This window comes from Cottoperca gobio, chromosome 4 (assembly GCF_900634415.1).
Source record: "Cottoperca gobio chromosome 4, fCotGob3.1, whole genome shotgun sequence".
NCBI classification, from domain to species: domain Eukaryota; kingdom Metazoa; phylum Chordata; class Actinopteri; order Perciformes; family Bovichtidae; genus Cottoperca; species Cottoperca gobio.
Window position 1 is genome coordinate 13439019 of NC_041358.1, and position 23864 is coordinate 13462882.

The window sequence follows — 23864 nt, forward strand, 5'->3', positions numbered from 1 at the left end:
TTTGGCATGCACCTCATGACCATATCAGTTTGCTGAGCCTGCCTCCACCGTTAGACTTATTAGGTTATACCGATGGGAGTGTTTATGTGTCCGTCGGTGTGTCCTGCAGTGTGCATATCTGTGTGAATGTCTGTGTTTAAGCGTGTTCTGCTTTGTGTGTGTGTGTGTGTGTGTGTGTGTGTGTGTGTGTGTGACAGTTTGTACCTCCGTGTTTCCATTTGCGGCTTTGCTTCGGGCTGTTGCTTCAGCTCCTCGGCTAATGATGATTTTTCCTTAAACACCCACCCTCCGCATACTCACACACAAGCAGAGTACCAGAACCTCTGTTCTTCTTGAGCTCCTGATGTGTGTGTTATTTTTTTAACCTTAACCACTTTTTTCTAGCCTCAAAAAGTATCTAATCCTCTCAGCGTCCTTTTGATCTATGCCTCCTTCCCACATCTTACTGCCTCCAGCCTCTCAATCCCTCGTGCCCTTTCTTCTTTCATTCCTTGCGTCCTTTCCTCACCATTAGCAACATTGGAGGCATTGCAAACATTTTTACCAGCAGCTTGTTAGCTGGCCCATGGCCCACGTTCAAAAAGTTAAGCATCCATCATTAACTGCCTCCGTGCTCACATTACTATGTGGTGGGATTGCCAGCGCTGAATAGAATCTCATTATCAGAGCAGATTACGTGTTGGCTGCCGATTTGGCATATTCAGACTCCAGCTCTATTGATGTGTGATTTAAATGTTGGGCTTCACATCCAAAATGCTTTAACTCACCTGTTGCCAGAGGCTTTGAATAAATGATGCTGTGTGTTTGTTGGGAAATCAACCTGTCCACTGTCCATTTAATACATTAGATATCTCTCTTGGTTTTTATTCAGAACACGCCAAACAAGATTAATTTGCAAATTCATATCCGAATGAGTTTAAATTATTTATTTCTCATTATCAGATTCTATCTTACATGATCCATTTCCACTGCCAATCAGTTCAATGGCCGTAGGCAGCAATCCGTGTCATCAGTTTTAATCAACTCATTATTATTTAATATCCACAACTCATTTCAGATCACAGACCAGCATAAGAGAAATTTAGCTTCACAATAAATCTTCTGAAAACGATTTCAAATGCAGGTCAGAAAAACAGTTGACCTTTAAGCAAACTTTACTTTTTAAATGCTAAATATGGAAAATGTTTGACGCTTGTTTTGGTCTCTGCTGCTAATATTTAACTCGGCTCTGAGTTGAAGCCTCAGCCAGAGAGGCAGACAGATGCACACATTTACATATGTACCCACAGACTGGCAGATGAAGTTATCTGCCAGCCTGTTAGGAATCTGCAGGCTTCAATCCATCCAACCAGTCAGCCAACCAGCCACAGTGAACCAGCCTCTTCCACATGACGCCACCAGTCCCAAGCGCAGCACAAGTCCAGAGGTATGTGCACTAATTTGGCAGTGCTGCGGAATCAGGGATCTGGGAATATAATGGCAGGGTTTATCCTGGGAATCCTGGCCTTTCAATGGAGCCCATTGTGTTTGTCGCTGCACTGTCCAGTAATGAAGACAACACATGCTGGCGAAAAGCTCATTGGCCCGTCGTTTTGTGTGTGTGACCGTGTGGATGAAATGCACAAGCTGAGGGACAAGTATGTGTTCAACTGTCCTGCATCACACCAACCATCACTTGTACGGATTTCTTTGCGACACTAATTTAGCTGCTCTTTGTTTTTTGTTTTTTTTACTGCCTTCTTTTTTCTGTTGGTGTTCACATCAATAAGTCATCCTTTCTCTTTTTTTAGTTTTTACCCGTCCGTACAAAGATAAATGTTTTTGTCTTTGGGCTGCTGTTGGTTTGTGTTTTTCTCTGGTAATGATGCTGCTGAATGGAGAGTTGATTAGTTTAGCTTTTAGTTGTTTGATGTCTGGAAAGCTGTATTAGTTTAGAAAGCGGAATGTGGAAGTTGACGGTCAGAGAAATGGCTGTGGTTCACTGCCTTGGGGTTTCTGCAAATGTCTGGAAAACCTTAAGCTCATTAAATGCAGCGTCACTAGGGTTGGGTATTGAGTGCAGGTTCAGAATTGGAACAAATTCCAAATATACAATGACAAATATTTTCTATTGGTCTCAATTCTGCTCATGGATTCTCACAAAAGTGAGAGGTGATACAGCATAATGTAATCGGCGCACAGAAAAGATTTGCAAGTACGTCTGACACGATGAAGCGTCTGCTGCAGCATTGTTTAGCAATCACGGTCGTACTTTTTTGTTGTTGTTGTGAATTCACTTTGTAATATAAGTTGCTTTCATTGGCCGTTCTTACAGGGACTACACAACACGAGCTAACGGAACCAATATAAGAATCGACACTATTCTTTTTTCTTTTTTTTTTTTTTTTTTTCCCCCCAATTTTTCTCTCTTCCTGTCTTAAGTGACAGCAGCCGAGTCCGTCTAATTGCTTCCCCCTGGATAGCAGCCTGTCACTACGCTCACTTTCCACTCCCTCTGTCCTTTTTCTCCCTCTCTGTCATCATCTGTCCATCTGTCTCCTTTAGTGAATAAATGTAAATCAGCACAGGCCACACAAATGTGATGCGGCTGTTATCTTTGATCACACTCAACACACACAAGCGCGCTCACGAGTATGTGTGTGTGTGTTCATTATTTTAAATCCTTCAGCTTTTCATTAGGCCAAGTGTACTGTGGGTAGCTAATGAAGCCATAAGTACCCCTACGCACACGCTTCGGCTTGTTAAGAAAACCTCATGTTTGACACCATGAGAGGAGGAGAAGAAGACGACGACGATGATGAGTGATGGTTCTCTTTCCTTCACCAGCATTATTGTTGCCTCATTATGAGGGGACTGTCAATAATGGGGTCAATCACAAATGTGAAACAGCATTTCGGCTACACCAGAAACTGCCTCATATTTCCTGTATTCCACATCCACAAGGCCATGTATTACTATATTTTCATTTATCCATATTAAAATGTCAGACTGTCCTGTCATTAAAGATTGACAAATGCAGACAAAAATAGTGGAGATGCACACAACGGTAACGGTACGTGTATTTGCTTCAAACCGTTCCGTACAGGATGTTCGGTTCCGTAGGGTGGTACGGCTTCCAAATACAACACCAGATGGTTGTGTTCAATACCAGGGCTGCCACCATTGTTCCCCTGAACACTGAGGTACTTAACCCTGAGTTGCTCCTGGGGGACTGTCCCTGTAGTTAGTTCACTGTAAGTCGCTCTGGATAAGAGCGTCTGCTAAATGACCTGTAATGTGATATATGCAACATCCTTTCTGCCCTGTGTCCCAAACAGCTGTTAATGTCGACTACTCGCACAAGCAGAACATACATTTACCTGGAAAGCTTTGGCAGTTGTCAGCTGTAGCATGCTATTCGGTTTAGCCGAATAATCTCAATGGACAACGATTTGTGTCCAAATGTTTGCCAAACTGTTAAACTGAAGTAGGGTATGTCTGTGGACACACTACAAACTGCCCTGCTACACTACTCTACCCCCCCCACTGCCAAACCAATAACTAAAGCTATTTTATCGCAGTGTATTTGAGAGCACACTTGATCAATACAGAATTAAAACATATGGTCAATGTGTTTTGAGCCCCACTACAATGTGCCTTCAAGTGTGCATTTCAGTCAGTCTGTTGTGCCTGCCCTGTATAACCGAGCACAAGCTGCAGCCCACTTCAGGAATCATCGACAGGTCAGAGTTTTATGATGAAGCTTTTACTTTACAGTCATTTATGGTATTTATTCTGTATTTTTTATTTTTTTTTATTGACAAAAAGTAAGAATTATAGCCATTGTTGAATGTTTAAAATTGAAAAAAAATTCTAGATTTTCTTTGGTTTACCTCTTGTACCGTAAAAAGGACATTTTCAGAGTAATTGCTTGCGCTTGCTGTGGTCGGTCTGTGCTGCATCTTTCCTCACGACTCCCTATCACACGCAACAACAGGCTAATGATTTTTGGACTAAAGTAGATCATTAATATACAAGGTGATAAGTCTGTCACAGCTTCTTAATCTGCATGTGCTGTGTTTGTATTACTGTTGCAACTAGCTAGTAACTAGACCAGCGAAGGCCGAGACTCTTTAGCTTGTAACTGCCAGAAGGGGTTAGCCTTCATCTTGGATCTGCCTAGCAACAGGTTGAGAAACCCAACTCCACTGGAAGCTCTGATGGCAAAGACCTTCAGCGAGTCAATCTCCATACATGAGCATTTTAGCGCTGTTTTATACGCGTACACTGGGCATGAGTGTGCCGGTGTAAACCTGAAAGCAGATTGTCTACTCTGCAGTTGGTTGCTTAGTTTCAGAAAATACAACGCATTAGTGTACTTCCTATAATAAAAGGTCTTGTTTGATACTTAAGATCTACTTCTATCTTTCCCACGCACGCTCTTTCACTCAAAGAGACATATTTTGTGAAGAGAAGTAATACATTCAAACGCAGTTACAAGGCGGCTCACTCGTTTCCCCTCGCTTCCGTTGTTATCTGTTCTCCCACTCGTAGCTCTGCTGGGTGGCTGGAAGTTCCCGTCGTACTGGAGAGCAGTATGCTTTGTTGGTTTACAGGTTCTTTGTGAATAGCTGTGCAGAACAAAACAAGCAAAGATAACAAAGGAAGGTCAGCCGTGTTTATGTCCATCGCCCTCCTCAAAGCTGAAAACCGTGACTTCAACGTCCGCTCCATGCAGGGCTGATAACGCCGCTGGACATGGAGCTCGCAAATCACTCAAATAATAGCATTCCGCCTGTGCATGTTAGCAGTAGTGGCATAAAAAGCAAAATTAAACTGCACAACATCTGCTTGCATGGACAACAAGGTCAGCAACGACTGTCCTTTGTTGTCCATGTTGAATCGACCATTGGTAGTCAAGGCTGATGTTTGTCCAGAAAAGTGTCATGTAATAGGGGCGCAGCGAATCATGATTGATAAACACCCAAATAAGAAGTGAACGTGGGTGTCTGTATCATCGCTTTCAAAAGTCTCCATTTTTGCCCGTTCAAACTTAAACGCAATCTCGGAGTTTTCAAACTAAAACGGTGTCAGCAGTGTTTTCAAATGTCTCCGTTTCAGGGGTTCGAAAACATATTAGTGTGGATGTAGCCTCAGGCCACGGTCAATATTTATGCTCCTGGCAGGGGTCACATACAGTTATGGGTTATGGTTTTTAAGAAATAGCTTTCTTGGAGTCCATTATTGCTTCCAACTATTTTGCAGAGTTTTATATGTGTTGCCTGTACAACACTCCCAAAGCTTGGGCTTTGCTTTGTGGTCAACAATGCATGTATACAGCCTAATTCTGAAGAATTATTGTTCTTCAAACAACCAACAGCAGCTCGGACCTAGAAAAGTTCAGTTCTGGTGTGTTATCACTTTTGGAAATATAAGCAAAGTCTGAAGTTACTTCTATAGATGCCATGTCAATAACTTCTACACCCTTTTTAAGCTCCCTGTTGACAAATAATGATTTTTAGAAGAATGCAGGCATCCTTGAAACATTGAAAGATATGCAAATGTCTCATCAAGTCATAATCACTTACCGTGTATTAACCCTCCAGATCTCTTCAGTATCCAAAGTTTGTGTCGGAGGTGTTTGTCTTATCTGAGGTTCACACCAATGCACATGAAAAACACACAGACACACACGGTTTCACTCTTTTGGTTCAAAGCTTCTGTTCAAATCAAGAGTGTGCACACACACACGTAATGTTAGTGTCTGATGCTTCTGGTCTCAGTGTTATCAGGGCTCTCAACCATGCCTTCTATCTTTAGGGAGCACACCAATGCACACAACAGATAAGAAGAGCTCATGATAACCAGCTGACCACTGAATGCACACTAAAACTATTCACAAGTCTTAAGTTCAGAGTGCATGAAAAAAGGGAAGTTTTGAATATGCATATTTCCCAGTGTTCGCTTTCCTTTTTGTGTGTGAGAAGAAAAGCGATGGGGAGAGTAAAATAAGCAAAAGTGTACCTAAAGCATTTTCTATCTTGAATTTAATGAACCTTTGTCGTGTATGATACAAGTGTATGTACGTTTCTGAGAAAACAGAACCTTCTGGTTTTTACTGGTGTGTTTAGTCAGTCGAGTGTGAGACATTTTTAGGTGCGTGGTTTCAATTATGTGAGTGAGGAAATAACATTGCATCACATTAGGGCTGGACCCAATATTTTCAATATTGATTAATCTGCTAAATATTTTCCCAAATAATCGTTCTGAGAATTCAGAAAAAAGTAAAAGAATGCCCATTATTATTATTTAGTCCACAGTCACGTCTTAAAAGTCCCCGTTTTATCTGACCATCCTAAAGATATCTGTATTGCTATAATATGGTAATATGAATAATCTCAAAGAAAATCATCAAATTCTCATTTTCAAGAACCTGAAAGCAGCTTTTTATCTTGAAATGTGACTGAAAGTATTTGTCGATTGCACATGTTTGTGTTGTTGTGCATGCACATCTGTTTCCGAATACTCTGTAGCCAGTTTTGTGATTTGGGAAGAAGTGGGGGGATGGTAGGGCAGAAAGGACAGGAAGGAGAGGAGAATAAAACCATCTGGTGGTGGGAGGATGTATTAATGGATGGAGGATGAAGGTTAGGATTGACTTAAAATGACAGATTGCAAGACTAATGGTAAAAAGGGAGTCGGACAAAGAGAGGGCATGACGGTGGAGAAGTATTAGAAAGACTGAGTGATGTACTGGAAGGATCAATAGATGATGAATTGATGATACATTGGCTACAAGGAGAAGTATCACATGCACAATTAAAGCACATTATCAATGTTGGCTTTTTTACGGTCTGAAAGTATTTCCAAGTTCTAACTAGCTGTACTTGTTATCCTTTGTTTGAATTCAGATTTAAATCAGAAGGCACTGTTATTGACCTCTTTCTATGTTTCCACTAGCAATGTAAATATCCATATGTATATGAAAAACTATATACAAGCACAAGAAATTACATTTGTGGATATGTTGGATGATGAATCCATTTTTAGAGGGAAATGTTTCAAAGAGGGACAGAGCTGCCGAGTGAACAATGCAACTGTGGGCGGGTGAGTGGGCGGCTGGTTGAAGAGACGCCGAGTGGTAGATCCACTCAGCCTCTCGTGCATTTCATCCCTCTGCCGCTTCATTTTTCCATCTCACATTTATCACCTATACATCACAACACCCACCAACCTCCGAATACTTTACTATAACATTTAAATATTACTGCTACAGCTGATCACAATCAACACGATACAAAGAAATCATGCAAACAAGTTGTCAATGTTTGACTTTGTAGCCCCTTCTTCTAAATATTAATATCCTCCTGTTGTAAAGTTTCAAAAGGGATTTTACATTGTTATATTTGGCAAACACTTTATTCATGTTGCATTGAAATTTCAGGATAGTTCCCTGCTCCCCTGCATCTTGCTCCACACTTGTTGCATCTTGCCTCCTGTGTGTTGTTGTATTTAACGATCAGTTCCCTGCACAAAATATGATATGCTGGCTACATCCTCAATTATTCCTTTCGAAGATTTCAGGTTAGCTTAACACATTCTGGCCGTGTTCAAGCATAAATATATATATATAAAAATATTACTATTATGCACTAAGGCTGTGTGTTTGGGTGGTTTTCCTTGAAGAATAGTCAAATATGTGAACATATTTTCACCAGTGCGTCAGGTTTGAGAGTTTCTGTTCTTTTAGAATGAACCAGTTGATGAGGACGTTTTTCAGTCGGTATTTAAAAAATGTCTTCTATACATTTATGCTTGAAAAACGAGTCCCTCCACTTCTTAACAAACTCAAGTGTAATAAGCTGTATTCATTTATTTTATACCATAGCAGTGACCACTTCAGTCAAGTGCAAGTCCAAGCTTGAGCAGTTTTGAGATTGAACCAAAAAAACAAATGGTGCCCATTTAATATGTGTCATATTCTTGTCTTACTGTTGTACATATCACTCACTACAGTCCTTTTTTAAAAGACGAAACGTGATCAGAACAAGAATCAACTTGAATTTGCCTAAATGTTGCATTAGTGACAGCTGACTGTCAGCAAAGCAGCCTCTCCAGTCTGTTGCAGGACTGGGAGCAGCCAACAAATGCTGGGAAGAAAAGCCAAAAAAAACAATTGGACTCGATCGAGAACAAAGATTGGAATAGGCAAGTCCAGACAAATCCAAATCAAATCACCCAGGACACAGAGACAAGTTGAGATAATAGAAAACTGAGTGAGCTGGACTGGTTTGTTGCTATCGTTCAAAGTGCTGCATGAAGTTGCTCGGTCAGTCATATTTGTTTTCCCGATGATGATAATTAAAATCTATTGAATCCACAAATACTTAAGCTCTTATTTCCCCTCCAATGCCTTCGGTGGGAGTGGCTGCAGGACTGTGGGGAGGACTGATGGATGGAAACAGTGAGAGAGACGAGAAAAAGGGGAACGGGATGGAGAGGAGGTGGTGATGATAGAGAGGAGAGTGTGGGAGGGCCGACGTGTTGGAAGACAAAGGGCTCCGAGGATGAGAGGACCGCTGGAGAGAGAGAGAGAGAGGAGAGGATGAGTGAGGAGGATGTAGCTCGCCTGAAGTGTTTACTCATGTAGATGCTGTAGCAGAGTGGGGAGGAATATAAAAGCCACAAGAGACGTAAAAGGAGGATGAGGTTTTATTGGTGCTCCAGAACTCGCAATCATGGCTGTGACATAGTGTGTGTGTTTATATATGTAGACTTGCTGAAGAGTGTTTTACCACACATATTTAAAGGCAAAGGAGCCACATGTTCTTCCATTCTCGTCCGGTTTTTATCTTTTATTTGTGAAATCTTTCTTTCGTAATGTTATGCCTTTCAGACAATGCAAATGTTTGGGTAGTCTTCCCTATCAAAGCTGTGCTTCTTCACCTTAAAGACGGCGTTTGCTGTGATCTGAGGATTTACACACTTTGCAGTTCGCAGTCAAGAACATCCTCGGGGGCTTCATTGTTAGGATGATTCAGAAGATACTCAGGGCTCTTACTGCTGTGAGTGAGTGTGTGAGTGAGTGAGTAAGATTGATAACGAAAGAGCAGCAGATCCATAGAGAGCTCATCCTTCCCGGCCTGTCAGCCCCGGCTCACAGACGCAGATAATATTACCTTGGTTCAGGTTGAAATTGCAACGATGGTGTCGTTTTTAAACACTGTCCTCGGCCCCCTGGTTTCCTCTTATCTGCCTTTCATCTGTAAAGCAAATTGAAATCTTCGACATCATTACTCAAGTAGCTTTTCACCTTTAGAGCAGACGAAGGATCAGTAAAGTCGAATGTTCTCACTTGATGGCCTGTAAGGAGTTGAAGGTTTCATAAAAACATAATAAATGACTTCCAGGCTGGTTGTTGGTAAAAAATGTATTTTTAAATTGTCCCGTAATGTCGCACTTCATCAACAATTATCATAGTTTTATTATTGTACTGTTGAAATAACCCGTCTTGTTGAGGAAAAAGCTTTCAGAAGAAAACCTGAATAGAAATGAAGTGTAGGTCAAGGTTAGATTATAAAAGGACAGGAATTGCTTAACATAGTTTAATTAACTTTTGATCCTTAGACCACACAATTTAAGAACCACGGTTTAACTATTTTACTGAATATCAGGAGAAACATTCAACAAATTGAAGACATTATTTAAAAGAAGACAGAGATGGACTCTGTCTTCTTTTAAATAATGTTTGACACGGTGGTCGGAAACCAGAGTTTAAAATACTGTGCATTGACACAGTTACATTATATCCATTAAACTTTGGTTTAATTACATTAAATAACAACATTTCAGTTTATTGGTCTTTTAGTGAATGAATCAAACTGAAACCTGAGTGGGGGACAAAAATAGGATTGTGTAAAGTGAATGTGTCCATCTTTACATTTCAAAATAACACCATGGTTTGTTTATTTAAATGTGTACTATACAGAGTACAATGTATTATATTGTACTATACCTATCAATGAAAAGGATTTAAGATTTTCCATCAGCCTAGTGGCTTATTTGTAGCTAATAGTTGAATTTGTATTCTATTGTTTCTGTATGTTGCACTTGGTTTAGCTTATTTGAAGCTATTGTTCTGCACTTAAAGAATTGTACCCGTTTGAAGCTAATGTACTTGCAAGATTCTTGCTGTTCGGAGTTGTATCCTCATGATTGTTTGCACTTTTTGTAAGTAGCTTTGGACAAAAGCGTCAGCTAAATGAACTGTAATGTAATGTAAAATACGACAACACGAGGATTGAACTTTGGAGTTTCCCCCTGTCGGCTCACTGAGTTTCTTTCTTTCTGTGAGACTCCTCTCTCCACCTGAGACTTTCATCTAGGCCTCGGGGCTGAGAGGAAACAGCAGGACCACCTTCCACGCATCACAAGGACCAACCCCTTGAGTTTCAGGGGTCCGCTGTGGCGTTTGTAACTCCCCTGATTTTAATTAGCTCCTTCAACAGGGAACATGACAGCAGAATTACTGCCTTCGAGGTGATTTCTCATGAAGGTTTCCTTTTCTGTTCCTGTTCCCCTACACACTCCTCATAGGAACATGCGGAATAATATAAATAATAAACCTGTTCAGAAGCACAGAACCATAATTAAGTTAATGCACGTTTTTTTGACAAAGTTCACTTGGAAGCCCACTCAGTGATTGCCAGACTGTGAATCATAAGATTATTTTGTAAGCTATTTAAGCGTCTTAGAGTTCTCCCTTTCACCATTGAGAACATATTCAGCAGGATTTGACGTCAGCCCCCGCTTGTCGGCTGCACTCTGTCATTAGAGGCGATAGAAAGAGAGATAGAAAGAGAGATAGCTTTAGCATAAAGCCCAAACCATATTCTCTCCATCTCCTCGTAATGCCTAATGTTAGGTAGTGTACTTAGCGGGTTAAAACCAGATTAGGCTCTCAGCTTAATGTGAGAGATCCATTACAGAGTGTGTGCATGAGTGTGTGTGTGTGTGTGTGTGTGTGTGTGTGTGTGTGTGTGTGTGTGTGTGTGTGTGTAAGAGTATTAGAGGGCGTTTGAGGTAATTGATTTGGGTGGAGGCGGCATCTGAAGACAGACAGAGGCACATGGAAATGGAGATACAAAAACTGGGAGAGAAACCAAAGAACAGACGAGCGTAAAGCCAATAGATATGAAGAAATACAGCAGCAGTAGTAGGCAGAGAGCAGTAAGGTGGGAAGAAAAGGCACAAAAAGACAAAAACTGAGAGATCAAAAGAGATGCAGCTCGCCAAGCTTTAATTGGTGGCTCGCATGGCAGTGGGCTAAATAAAGGGGTGATAGATATGATTCAATACAAATATTTCATAAAAATAAGCAGGGCTATTACATTAAAACCCATTAAAACACTGAAAGTGTCTGCTCTATTAGCCTACAAATAATAGATGATAATAACTGATAAAAGATGAAAATATAGACCAGAAACTAGATATTTAAACTTGCTCGGCCGACACTGACTCACTGCAGAGTTGCCAGTTTTGGCGGTCTATCAGCACTACATGGTGTATGTGCTCTTGGACGGGTAGATACATGGTGGGCTAGTATAGAAATAAATAAACTTAAGCTCATTAAAAACATGTTAACATAAGCATGATTATGAATATGGACATTTGCTAAAAAATAATTTATATCCCTAAATCTGAACATTTAAATTGGAGGATACTACGACCAACCTGGCACTTCATACTCGCGTTAGCTTGGCTCCGGTCGACTCGTTTCACCATTTCATGCTAGTTAGCGTGTGTTTCTACAGAAGTACAATGGATCAATTTCTTAATAAAAATAGTTACACACCAGGTGGACAGAAACAAAGCGTGACAAACGAGGAAAGTTAAGATTTGGCTTTGGAGCATCAAACCACAGCGAAGTCGAGCAGAAGATGCTGGAGATGTGGTTTGTGGACAACAGCTGCTCCCGTTAAAAAGAAAGGTACGAGCCATACAACACGAGCATAGGACATTTCAAGACAAGTGGACAGAGCAGTTTGTATTTGTCCTCCACAAGTCGAAGCCCAGCAGAAATATTGTTTGCAGAGTTTGACAACATCATCCCAGTATTAAGATAATCCTGCTTTTAATGAATGCATTGGTTGGCTGCATTGCACATTGTATGTTGTATGTTCTGGGTGGGATGACAGATTAATAAACAGACGTGCTTTTTATGACTGGATGTTGTAGCTTTTCATACTTTGCGGTAAAAGTGGCTCTCCTATTGACTTTGTCCTATCAATGTGGCTCTCGCATAAACAATAGTGAAGGCCACTGCAGTAGAGGGAGAAAGACAAGGACAGGGAAGTGATACATAAAGCTTCAGAGAGGTGGAGGTAGATTTTCTATGCCTTCGCCTGATCCCGACCTTGCATTAGATCTGCCTACATTGATCTCTGTAAAAAAGGAGACGCCTGTTGAGCAGATGTCCCAGTTGTTGCTCAACTTTTTTTTCAGCTAATATTTTCCATCCAAGACTCCAGCGCCTACCTGATGCGAGTCATCGATGCCTGCACGTACACAGACGCTGTTTGTACGGTGTCTTTGTATCATTAATCAAAGAATATGGACGTTTTGTCCCTGCCTACCTCTATGTTTAAGGATTGGTTTGCATGCAGATTCCGACTAAAGCTTTGATGTAAGATAAAAGAGGTGGTGTTCGTGTCCAGGTCAGTGGGGGCGTCTAGCATTACAGATGTTTGTAAGCCATCACCAGATCTCCTGTCTGCTCTGCATATGTTTGACTGTTAAACACATCTTGATTTGCATCAGTTGAAAGGGAACGTGCATATTCTTCCAACATTGAGACATTGTCCAGATTGTCCATAAAGACGTCCTGCATTGTAGGCTTAAATTCCAATTAGTTGAAAATGAACTGACAATTGTGATGAAGGATAGAAGTCTTTTAAGAGAACATGGTAAATATTCTGTTTCCTGCTTTTTCTTGGTTGTATGTGATTATAAATGGAAGATCTTTGTTATTTTTGGAACAAACTAGCAATGTGAAAATGTGATCTTGGGAAATTGTGATGAACATTTCCCCCCTTTTGCTCACATTTGATAGACTTTTCACTTAATTGATTAATCATACAATAACCAGCTGATTAATTTATAATGTAAATTGTTAGTTGCAGTTCTACCTGCATTGAAATTAGTTTCCATGCCATAAAATTGTTGTGATCTTTTTGTGCTTGTGTTGGTTAATGTTAAACTTGCTTGTTTAACACGCCTGTATGACACTACAGAGTTTACCCAGACCGTTAGCAACTGCTTTGTGCCGATAAGATTATTCTTAAGGGAATATAATACCAACAATATATCTTCAATACCTCGTTTACACTTGGAAGGTGGCTCTGAAGGTTAGAAGCTTCTTCCCCTCTGGAGACAGGCTGCTCTATTTGGCGTGAATTCCCAAAGGTTACAATGGATTTCAGAGCTAAATACCAGGGCTGCAACTAACGATCCTTTTCATTCTCAGATTAATCTGCTGATTATTTTCTCTATTAATTGTTTGGTAAGATAATTGTTTAAAATGTCCATCCCAGTTTCTGAAAGTCAAAGGTATTTAAATGTCTTGTTTAGTCAGTCCAAATCCCAAAGATATTCAGTTTCATATGATATCTAACAGAGACAATCATGAAATCTCCATATGTATCATATCTCCACAGGCTGGAAACAAATTCTTTCTGAGATTTTTGCATGAAAAAACTACTTAAACCATTAATCGATGATTATCACAATAGCTGCATCTCTACTAAATACACTACTTATGTGTTGTGCTGTTGCCTCTTCATAGCTCTGAAGCTCAGGCTAATTCAGCTATTGTGAAGCCAAGATATACTGTATGTTCATATATCGAACATTGGCAATGATGGTTAAGAAATGGAGTCTGAATCAGCAGCGGTTTAAGTTTCTATTGGTATTTTAAAATGTCTTTTTGCCATACCTTCAGGTTGTGAAGGCTCTCAACTAGCTTTTATTAAATGTAAGCCACATAGATGTAACCAGCTTTGACCAATAATCATAGTTTGTGATTGAAGCATCATTTCTTAACGTAAAATCCCTCATCATTCTGATGTTTTCTGGCTGTGTCGCTCTCTGATGAGTGGCAGAGACACCAGCTGCCAATGTTTTAATTTAAATCATTTAACAAACAATCGCTGAGTGATTTGTCGGAGCACTCAGGATCAGACATGGAACTTGGCATTTTGAGAGTTTACTTTTGTCGCTGAGTTGTTCTGAAGGTGTGTGTGGTGAAGAGTAGCCAACGATCGTAAATCATCGCCACATACTTCACTAATCCTTTCTGTCTTGCTGTTCCTGGTCCTGCCTACATGTGACCACAGAACATGCACACATTGACACACAGCAGGCTCCAACACAAACACATTAATGCAGATTGGGACGTGTGGGCTGTTAATGACATGTTGTCTGGAGCTTACTTTAGAAAACCAAAAAAATACTTAATTTTGCCCACCTTGGGTAACCATTACATTTGCATACCTTGATTTTTTTGCACTGATTGATGCTCAAAATTATACCCGAGGCTCGGCGGGGGCTGTAGTTCCTTAGAGGTCAATCCCAAGACGAAAAATACCCATTGTGGGCATAGTTTACCCTGTGTTTGATGTTTAGTCACTTGTTATATCTTAAAATGTTTGCAATGACATATTAAATTATTTTATTCACACATTATGTCAGTTTGAAGCTGGCAAGAGGCTTTAATTTACACCTCATTACAGAACATGATCAAATATACAGTTTGTTTTGCAATTTGTATCACGTTTGAAATGTAGGATAGAGTAACCTTTATCTCCTTGTATATCCCCAGTACATACATATCATCACGCTACTCTGGTTACTCAGCTTTTGTCTCTTGGATATATCCGCTTCGGCCTGGATCATTCGAACACAGACTCAGTATTTGAGGATGAAGCCTCTTGGGTTGTGGCTCTGTTAGCTGGATTTGGCATCTCCATCTCTTCTCACCAGTAATGGAAGACAAGAGCTACAAGTGACACTCAACTTATCCTTCACACTACCAGTTATCAGGCTGTAGCATGATTAATGGGAACACGTACATAAAAAAAACATGAACATTTAAACATTGTCACTGTTTCTGGTTACCTTTTTTATATACCTTTATTTAGAAGAAATGGATAAATCCAAGACCAGTTGTAATCAGGATACTAGTGTGTAATGTATGTAAAAGTACTCAAACTATCCCTCTGCCTTTGACATTACTGTTGATTTTGATAAATATATTTTAAGGACACCATCAGATTATATCAATATAAGCCCTATTGGCATGGCACTAGTATTACCAGGGGGCCGCATGTGATTAAGAACTTACTGCAGCGCATTCACGCGGGATAAGTCTGTGTTTTACTCAAATGTACTGAAATGATCCTCTGTATATGATGACTCTGCAAAACATCTGATCATATTACAAATATTACACTATATAGTATTTATATTTAATACTATAAAGTGCATTATATTATACAGGCCTACTTGTGTTTATATTATATTCTCAAAGAACTCTTGCTCTAGTGCAAATGGGTCTCCATCACGCTTGTGTAGTGAGGTGAGCCTCCTGAATTTGCAACCAAAATGCTGTCAAGATTTTAATTTCTAGTTGCCAACGCAGCCTTCAGAATTCTTAACCAGAAAGAGTCCGGTGTTGTTTCTACTTGAATAATAACAGACATGGAAGCCTTGCCTGGGATTACGATCACAGATGATCTACATCATGCATGCCCAGGTATTACTCGTGTGTTTGAAATACACTTCCCCAACTGTAGCCCATGTATGCATGTTAGGAGTTGTTATGCAGAGTGGTGAAACACTATTTCAATAACATGTGCAGGACTTCAGGGTTAAAATAACAGACGAGTAGGATGGAGCTTAGATGAAAGACATCGGGTTGTGTTTTTCGTACAGGTGCAGAACCACAGGGGGCGGCATTGTCCTGAGGCGGGGGGGGATATTTCCATGCAGGTCAAAAGCTCAATATCGGCAGAATCTTTTTTGTTCAGCTATTCTACTTCACTGTGAATCAGTAATACACTTTGTTTTATCTCCTATGGCTACTAAGAAGTGACGCAACTGAGTTAAAGGCTGGACAATGGTTGCTCATCACAGAGCATTTTAACGTCATCCCCATGGTTACACTGGACCGCAGGAGTTGTTTCTCAGTATCAAATAGCATTTTTTAAATTAGATGCTTGTTTGTGTTGGCCTTACTCATTCAACATTTGAGTTATTTTTCTTACTGCTCTTTCTCAGCAAGGCCTGCTGATTTTTAAAAAGTCAAACCTGAGAGCTGCATAATGCAGTTTCACGTTTATACCGCTGGTGTGTCAGGAGGTCTAGTGGGGCAGCAGAAACTCTGGGATTTGCTTAGTTGGTCCATCATAAGTGGTTTAGAGAGATGATGGAAAGTCTCATTTACCTTTTTTTTATTTGAAATCCATATTTTCCTGGCTGCTGATCAGAAGTCACTGTTGTTTTCACAGGATGTTACAATGCATCGTCTGCTTAAAAGTTACATTTGACTTATTGGATGGTTGGGTCCCCAGCGTACCCACGTCCTCAGGATGGTGCACATTTATGTATTGGGTCACTGGTGAATTGCTTCAGTCCTTCATGCAAGTTCAAATATCTTAATTGTCATTGTGTTAAACAACAAAACGGCAAAGCATCTCCCTGAGCCATGTCGTGCAAAATATAATAAATGGAGAAAAAGTATTTGTAGAATGCTAGAACACACACAGATACCAATACTAATGTAGTTCCTAGTGCAAATCCACTATCCATACACTGTAGGCTTCTAATGTTCTCTACAGTCACTCTGTTCCTCACAGTAGCACAGTTGTGTTGTGTATGTGTGTGCTGGGTTTTATCAATGGGCCTTTGTGTGTTTTTAATTTATAATAAGTGACTAGGAATAGGTTAATGGGAAAGGAAGTATATTGGGAATTGTAACCAAGGCGTCACTTAACTTAACAAATCAAAGCCTTCCTCTCAACAGACTTACAGTAAGTAGGCTTTCTCATTTTGCTGGCACAGAACAAACACTGAGCTTCCTGAAAATACTGACAGCTGACGTTTTCAGTTTCAGGGAAAAGAGAGAATCGACTGAAACTCTGGCAGTGATTGCAAGAGAGTATTATTTATTTGCATGGGCTAACATTGGTCTTAAGGTATCACAGTTAAATGTCCTTTTAATTCATATTCATATTTAACTGCAGTATTCATCAGTATTATTGAAATGAAATAAGGTGTGTATGTGTGTGTGTTGGATTCCCCCTACATAGTGGCTCCCTATTGGCTTTCTAGCTAATGTGTTGTCTTTCTCTCTGTGTATCCGTCTGTTTGTCTTTATGACTGTCTGTCTGTGAGTTTGGTTATTCGTGGCCAAATGTTCTCTTTTATCTCTTTTCTTTTTGTCACTTTGCCACATTCGGCCTGTCATTCATTTCCTTTGCTTTTCATGTGAGTTGTTTTTTTGCATGTTTTTCTGACTGTTTGTTCTGCATTCTCCACAAACTGCTTCCTGCCTGTTTTTCAATGTCTGCTTTAAATGTATGTTTGTGTTTGTCTCACGTCTCTCACACGTCCCGGTCCACATATGTCTGTGCATGTCTTTCTTTGTGTCTGTCCTCGTCTTCATATGTCCTTTCCCTTCGTCGCTGTCTCCATAATGTCCCCTCCTCCAGCCTTTGTGACTTTGCTGAACGGGGACCAGGCTCAGGATGCCATCCGCTCCCTCCATCACAGCACTGTCCGGGGACGCTTGATCAACGTCACGCTGCAGCCCACCGACTCCCTGCTCTGCCTCACCAACCTGCCCCACACCTACACTGCCCAGCAGTTTGAGGAGCTGGTACGCGCCTATGGGAACATCGAACGCTCCTTCCTGGTGTACAGCGAGCTGACGGGCCACTCCAAGGGTTATGGGTTTGTCGAATACATGAAGAAGGATTCTGCTTCACGGGCCCGTTCTGAGCTGCTGGGCCGACCGCTGGTATGTTAAAGCCGTTGTTAAAATAAGCCCATCACGTTTGATTAGTCGATGTTGTTGCTACATTTATATATAAGACGAAAAGATGTTGGAACTGAAGGATCATAGGGATCCTGTTTTAGTTTAGCCAAACTTTGGTTAAATGGATTTGAATAACATTGACTCGACTTCATTAAATTAATGTGATTTTTATCTGATTTGACATTTTATTTGAAGTTACTGATTGTAACAAAGGATCAGTGTACTGTACTGGAGTTCAACACTGGCCAACACAAAGCAAGTTAAATATTTATATAGTTTGGTTTAATTTAGCTCCAAACCAAACTGCGAACAGCTGGCCTGATTTGATTAAAATATAAAAGTGAGCAGAAAGAGAAATGTCGAGACTTTGGTCACATCTCACATCAAAGACTTGATGAATCAGTCGTGGTGGAGAAAAAAACTGGCCATTCAGGGGGAGAACAAATAATTAGTACAAATGCAGGTTCTGATAGTTTGAACACAAATATTATCCGTGGAGACTCAAAATCAGTGCAGTTTACTTTAAATTAGACAACAGATTGTCGGACCTTGCATGTTTGATCGGCTCAATCAGTAAAACAAAAACTGTAGAGGGAAGTGTTCAGCTCGAGGGCTGACGGCTTTCAAATCAGCACTTTAGAGCCAAGAGGATGGACATATAATAGCAAGCAAAGATATATTTACTCACATTTATTTATAATATAAGCAGAAATTAGAGGGTACTTATGCAGAGTAGGAGTGCGGAGCTAGTGCAGGGTCTTGAAAATGTAGTTCTGCACTCGCAGGACGATCGCTCATTGATGGTGCAGTGGATGGACGTCAACCAGCTGAGTCGAGAGGAGAACCTGCACTCCAGGTGTCTGTGTATAAACCGGCTGCCGCTGGACCTCTGCGACTCTGAGGAACTGACCCAGCTCTTCTCGGAAACCTACAAACCTGTCTTCTGTCAAGTGAGTGTGTGTATTTCTTTGTGTGTGTGATATGTCGATACATATTGATTCTGTAGCTCTTTGAATTACGAATACATTGTATGGAAAGTTATTAGTTTTTGCCGTTTCAAGTATAATAACAGCCTTACAGAAATGTGAGAGAGCCTTTAGTTTTCACACCTCGTACGCACGCGCAAGATCACATCTGCAAAATAATGTTTCCAAGAGGTTACGGCTCATTGAACACGACTTTTAGATGAATTCTGCTTTTCGTTTACAATTAAATGATTTTTCATTGATAATGTCACACAAACGCCGCTGAAAGATCTTCATAACATATATGACACTCTCACGTTTATCAATTGAACACCCGCTGCCATTAAATTCAGGGGTCAGCGTCCCTATTGGCCAATCTTTCAGTATCACCAAGCAACTGTTTCCATGGTGAGGAGTGGCTACTCTTACACCAGCCCCACCCTTTAACTCCCTCCCTCCCTCACACTGTGCTCTGTTTCAGTTTAGCCCCATTACATCCACACCACTCCCACATTCCCATTTAGACATCACTCAATGAGTATCAGTCATCTGCTGCATTTCCAGTTTTAGCTCCACCCCACTGCCCCACTCCCACGCAGAAATCAATACACCCACATCGTCCTGCTCCGATGATGCTTTGTGGGTGTTTAGCTCATGTTGCTTCACTGTTGCAGAGCCAGCAGGCTGTGACCTATGGTTCAGCAGGTTTTTTAATGTGCAGTACAGTTGTGTGTGTGTGTGTGTGTGTGTGTGTGTGTGTGTGTGTGTGTGTCACTGCATTGCATGTATGCACTAGAAAAGTGCATTAATTTAAAGCACAGATATGTCCAAGTGGGGATACACTTCCTTTCAATGCAAGAAAACACCAACATTGTAAAGAGCTTCACTCCGGCTCTGTTTGAAGGGGCATACCCAGCTATTGTTAGTGTAATCTGTCTGGTTCACCATTTTCCACCAACAAGACTGATATATTTGGGCATCCCGCCAGGTGTTTAGGGTGCTGACCATATAATCGCGACATCCAATGGTTTGCTATTATGTTGTTGTACATCAATACCTGTTGTCTTATTGACGTCAGCTGCAGTCTATCTTACATAAACCTTCTTCCTCCTCTCTGCACATAGGTAGAACTCAGCCTTCTTGTTACTTTTCGTCTGTACAGAGTGCACTCAACTTGTGGCCCTGAGCACTATAATTCTGCTAGCCACGAAAGGGCCTTCCAGGCAGCACTTTGGCTTAAGTCAGCTACGTGAGATGGAGGGAGGAGAGGGTAAGGAATGTCAACCATATTAGAGGGAAGGACAGTAGGATGGAGATGGGAAGGAGGGTGGACGGTGCTTAGAATGCCAGATCTATTAGAGAGTGCTCGGAGTGACGGAGGAGAGCTCTGACAGTGTCAGGCCTAATAGAGGGACAGAGGGAGACGGAGAGAGCTGAAATGAAATGTGAAGAGAGGTACAGTCAGTCAAAGTCACAAGATTGTTGGCGGATTTGTAAACGTTATAATGATGGCTGAGAACAAGTTAACCACACTTACCTGATACATAAGAACACATTTGGTCAGTAATATGCTAATATCTGTTGAAGTCCTGAGAAGCAATTTTGAGAAAGATTCTGGTGATCCATTTTCTAACTCTGATCTAAATATGTTTTTCTCTTCTGTGTGTGACTGAAGAACAGGAGGGAAAAAAGAGGTTTTGCCAGGAAAAACTTTCTAAATTCCTTACTTAAAAAATAATAATCTATGAAACAAGTGGGGAAATAAGTTTTCCCAGGATAATGTTGTTATTAACTTTATTTTTTATTTGTGAAAATAGGTTAAAAAAAATTTCATTAATGATGGTTTGATGCTTTTAGTCCTAGTTACCTGTTTTTACTGCTGGAAAAAAAGTAGTGTATACAAATGATCCTTGCAAAACATTTTTCTTTAGACCCGTTTGATAGATGAAGCAAAAATATTAAGAAACTTAGAAAGGTTATCCTGGCAAAACGTTTCAACCTCTTAAGTCACAGGAGAGAAAACATTTTGGATCAGACTTTTCTCACTTGCCTCTCAGGGCTTCTGTAAATATCTGTAAACGGATGTAGATGTAGATGTAGATGGCTTAACAGAGTTAGGGAGGATGGATGGGTGTTACAGAAATGGAGTACGGATGGAGACAGGTTTATGAAAATAATAGCATCCACTCTTTACAGGCCACGGGGCAAATATATGAGACTGAGCAGAGACAGTTACTCTTGTCTCGCTCCATAAGGTTGTCCATATCACGTCTCAGTACAATGACATAGAGCACACACGCAGTAGATGACATCCCTCGTATATTTGTTTTCTTATTTTCCTGTATGTTCTTTAGCAACAGCTGGAAGCATTTGCCAAAATGTCACATATTGCACAGACGAGCACTTTCCAACAATACGCAATATATCTGGCCATGTAACGGGATAACGTACATACAACGCCCCAAACATTTATGATTATTCTATATGATGCATGACGGTGTTGACATGGTCTTTGTTTTGAAGATGCCACATAATGTACTGTAGGTTTTATTCAGATGCCCATACAATGCAAGGGGAAAGGGGTTAAAGCAGTGCTGAAATGTTTATTCTTCTCTTGCGAGTAATACTTAATCAGCTGAGGACAGTTTGTAGTTCTTACTGTACTTTCTTGAGTTAATCCGATTTATTTTTTTTACGTTTGCTGTTTTAAATAGCTGGTGCTGGGTAATACCTTAAAGCTGTTCCAGAAGATGTTTGTTTGGGGGAATGAAATACAAGAACAGGTGTCCAGTTACTGGCGACAGATTGTAATTGACAAGCTCAGTCAAAAAAGCATCACAGCAGCTGAGAAACAAAGATGTCAACTAAATACAAAACACAATGTTTTTCTCAGCACCAAGTGAAACTAAATGAGGTGTTATGAGAATGTGGGATGAATGAGAGAACATTTTGGATACATATAAAATAGGGATGGATAGATATACAGATTAAAGACTAAAATAGATAAACCACCCAACAAATAAGCACTTTTTGACAATGAGCCAAAGAGGCTGTAAGGGGGAAATACAACATATTATTAGACGTATTTGGCAGTTGCATCAACAGAAAAAGCTCATTTTGAATACGAAGACGAACACTCGCAATCAATCAACAATTATTGCTCCCTTTGGTGGAACTTACAGTGTGTTTCAAAGTTTTAATCAAATAAATAATAAAGTGAAGATCGGTGTCATGTTTAATTACATCTTCTGCGGCACACAAAAAGATAATGACAAACCTCCACAAACATTTGTTGTTTGCTGAATTTCTACTTTGATTTAGTCAAATTGTTTTCATGTGAGATCACCCAATCTTAAGACTAATGATTTCCTAATGATTTGATCTCCCTCACTTTACTGTACACACACATACACAGCCTCTGCTCGACTCCTCCAGCTCTCTTTATAATAATCTTTACAGTTAGACTTCTCACTGTGACAGGTCATGTACCTTTCTTCACAGACAGCTGTGACAGGGCTGTCGCGACCTCGTCACCCGGTTCAGACAGCTGACGTGGCTGTTTAAACTCTTTCAGAAACACACACACACAAACGCATACAGTCTCAGCCCTCTCGGTGCCTCAGTCAGCATCTCTCGGCCAGGGACCACGACTTGAGGTCAAGAGCTGTCACACACACTGATAGCTAGCTTAGCATCTTTGGTTTCTGGAATCTTACACATATATAGATTTACTGTATGTAATGCATTTAAGAAAAGACCGATTTCTACAAAGATTCAATTGTCAATACATGAAAAGCCGCAAACAGTACCTTAGTCTTTGAGTCAACATCCTTCTGGTCTTCGTGACGTGGATAAAATGTCCTCACTTGTATTTTAGATTTCATCTATTATACCAATTATACTCGCCTATGTGTATACTAAGGTAATTCCTAATGTCGACCAATACGTGTCTTCTGATGTTATTGACGTAAGTAAGATGCAGTTACATCTACTATATGTAAGACCTGCCAACGTAACATCTGTGTCGATTTTGAATTTTAGCGTTTTGGTCAGATAAAGTTGGTATTTATTATCATGAAGAATATTTTCTGTAATGGACTTAGTCCTCACATCTGCATGAACTCCAACAACACAAAACAAGGGTTGGGACCAACCATCAGCATGTCTTGTGATTAGATTGTCAGATTTCTCTAATGGCAAACCCCCAGAACACTTTGCATATGGAGTTTTATATCTCTATGAAATGATTTTCTGTGACTGGCTGTCATACTGTGCAAGCAGAAAATTGGATGTGTCAACTGCCGGTAATTATGCCATAATTAAAGGTACCTCTTGAGTGTTACTGCACTTCGACTTGATTTGGCAGAGGTGTTTGATTATCTTGTAAAAAATCAGAGATGGCAAAGTAATGTTTTTCAAGAGAGTATGAGGTTATAAAATACCTTAGCATTAGTATTTAGTGTGATGGAAATGAACATATGATACTTTAACAATATGCAAAAAGCTACATCTGTTACTTTGCTTGTACATGATATCCCTCTTTCACATACAATACAGAAAGGGTTATTACAACTCTTCTATAATATATCAAAATGATGATGATGACGATGAGTCCTGCACAAAAAAGTGCCATATTTATTACGAGTAAAATAAAATAAAATACATAAACATGTATGAACACGGGTACAAATGAACTAAAGGTGGGCGGGCAGCGGGGGTTTTCTGGAGACATCAGAGAATTTAAATAATTGTGCAGTATTTTTAACTTCCAATTAAGTGTTTCCACTGCATGCACAGTACAGCTCTGCTCAACTCACTTCGTAATA

The 23864-nt window shown here is 40.2% G+C and overlaps 1 protein-coding gene and 1 long non-coding RNA gene across 2 annotated transcripts in view; one reads left to right on the forward strand and one right to left on the reverse strand.

Moving 5' to 3' along the window:
- The window catches only part of raver2 (ribonucleoprotein, PTB-binding 2), a 72634-nt gene that overhangs the window by 13631 nt on the left and 35139 nt on the right, over window positions 1-23864 (forward strand). The window contains exons 3-4 of the mRNA XM_029429590.1: window positions 17748-18055; window positions 18859-19023. Of these exons, the coding sequence (XP_029285450.1) occupies window positions 17748-18055; window positions 18859-19023 (473 nt within the window). The remainder of the gene's footprint in view (window positions 1-17747; window positions 18056-18858; window positions 19024-23864) is intronic.
- On the reverse strand, window positions 2394-5736 carry LOC115006561 (uncharacterized). Its single transcript, XR_003832092.1, has 2 exons — window positions 5568-5736; window positions 2394-4610 (listed from the first exon to the last, which is right to left on the reverse strand). It is a non-coding gene; the product is annotated as an uncharacterized LOC115006561 (long non-coding RNA).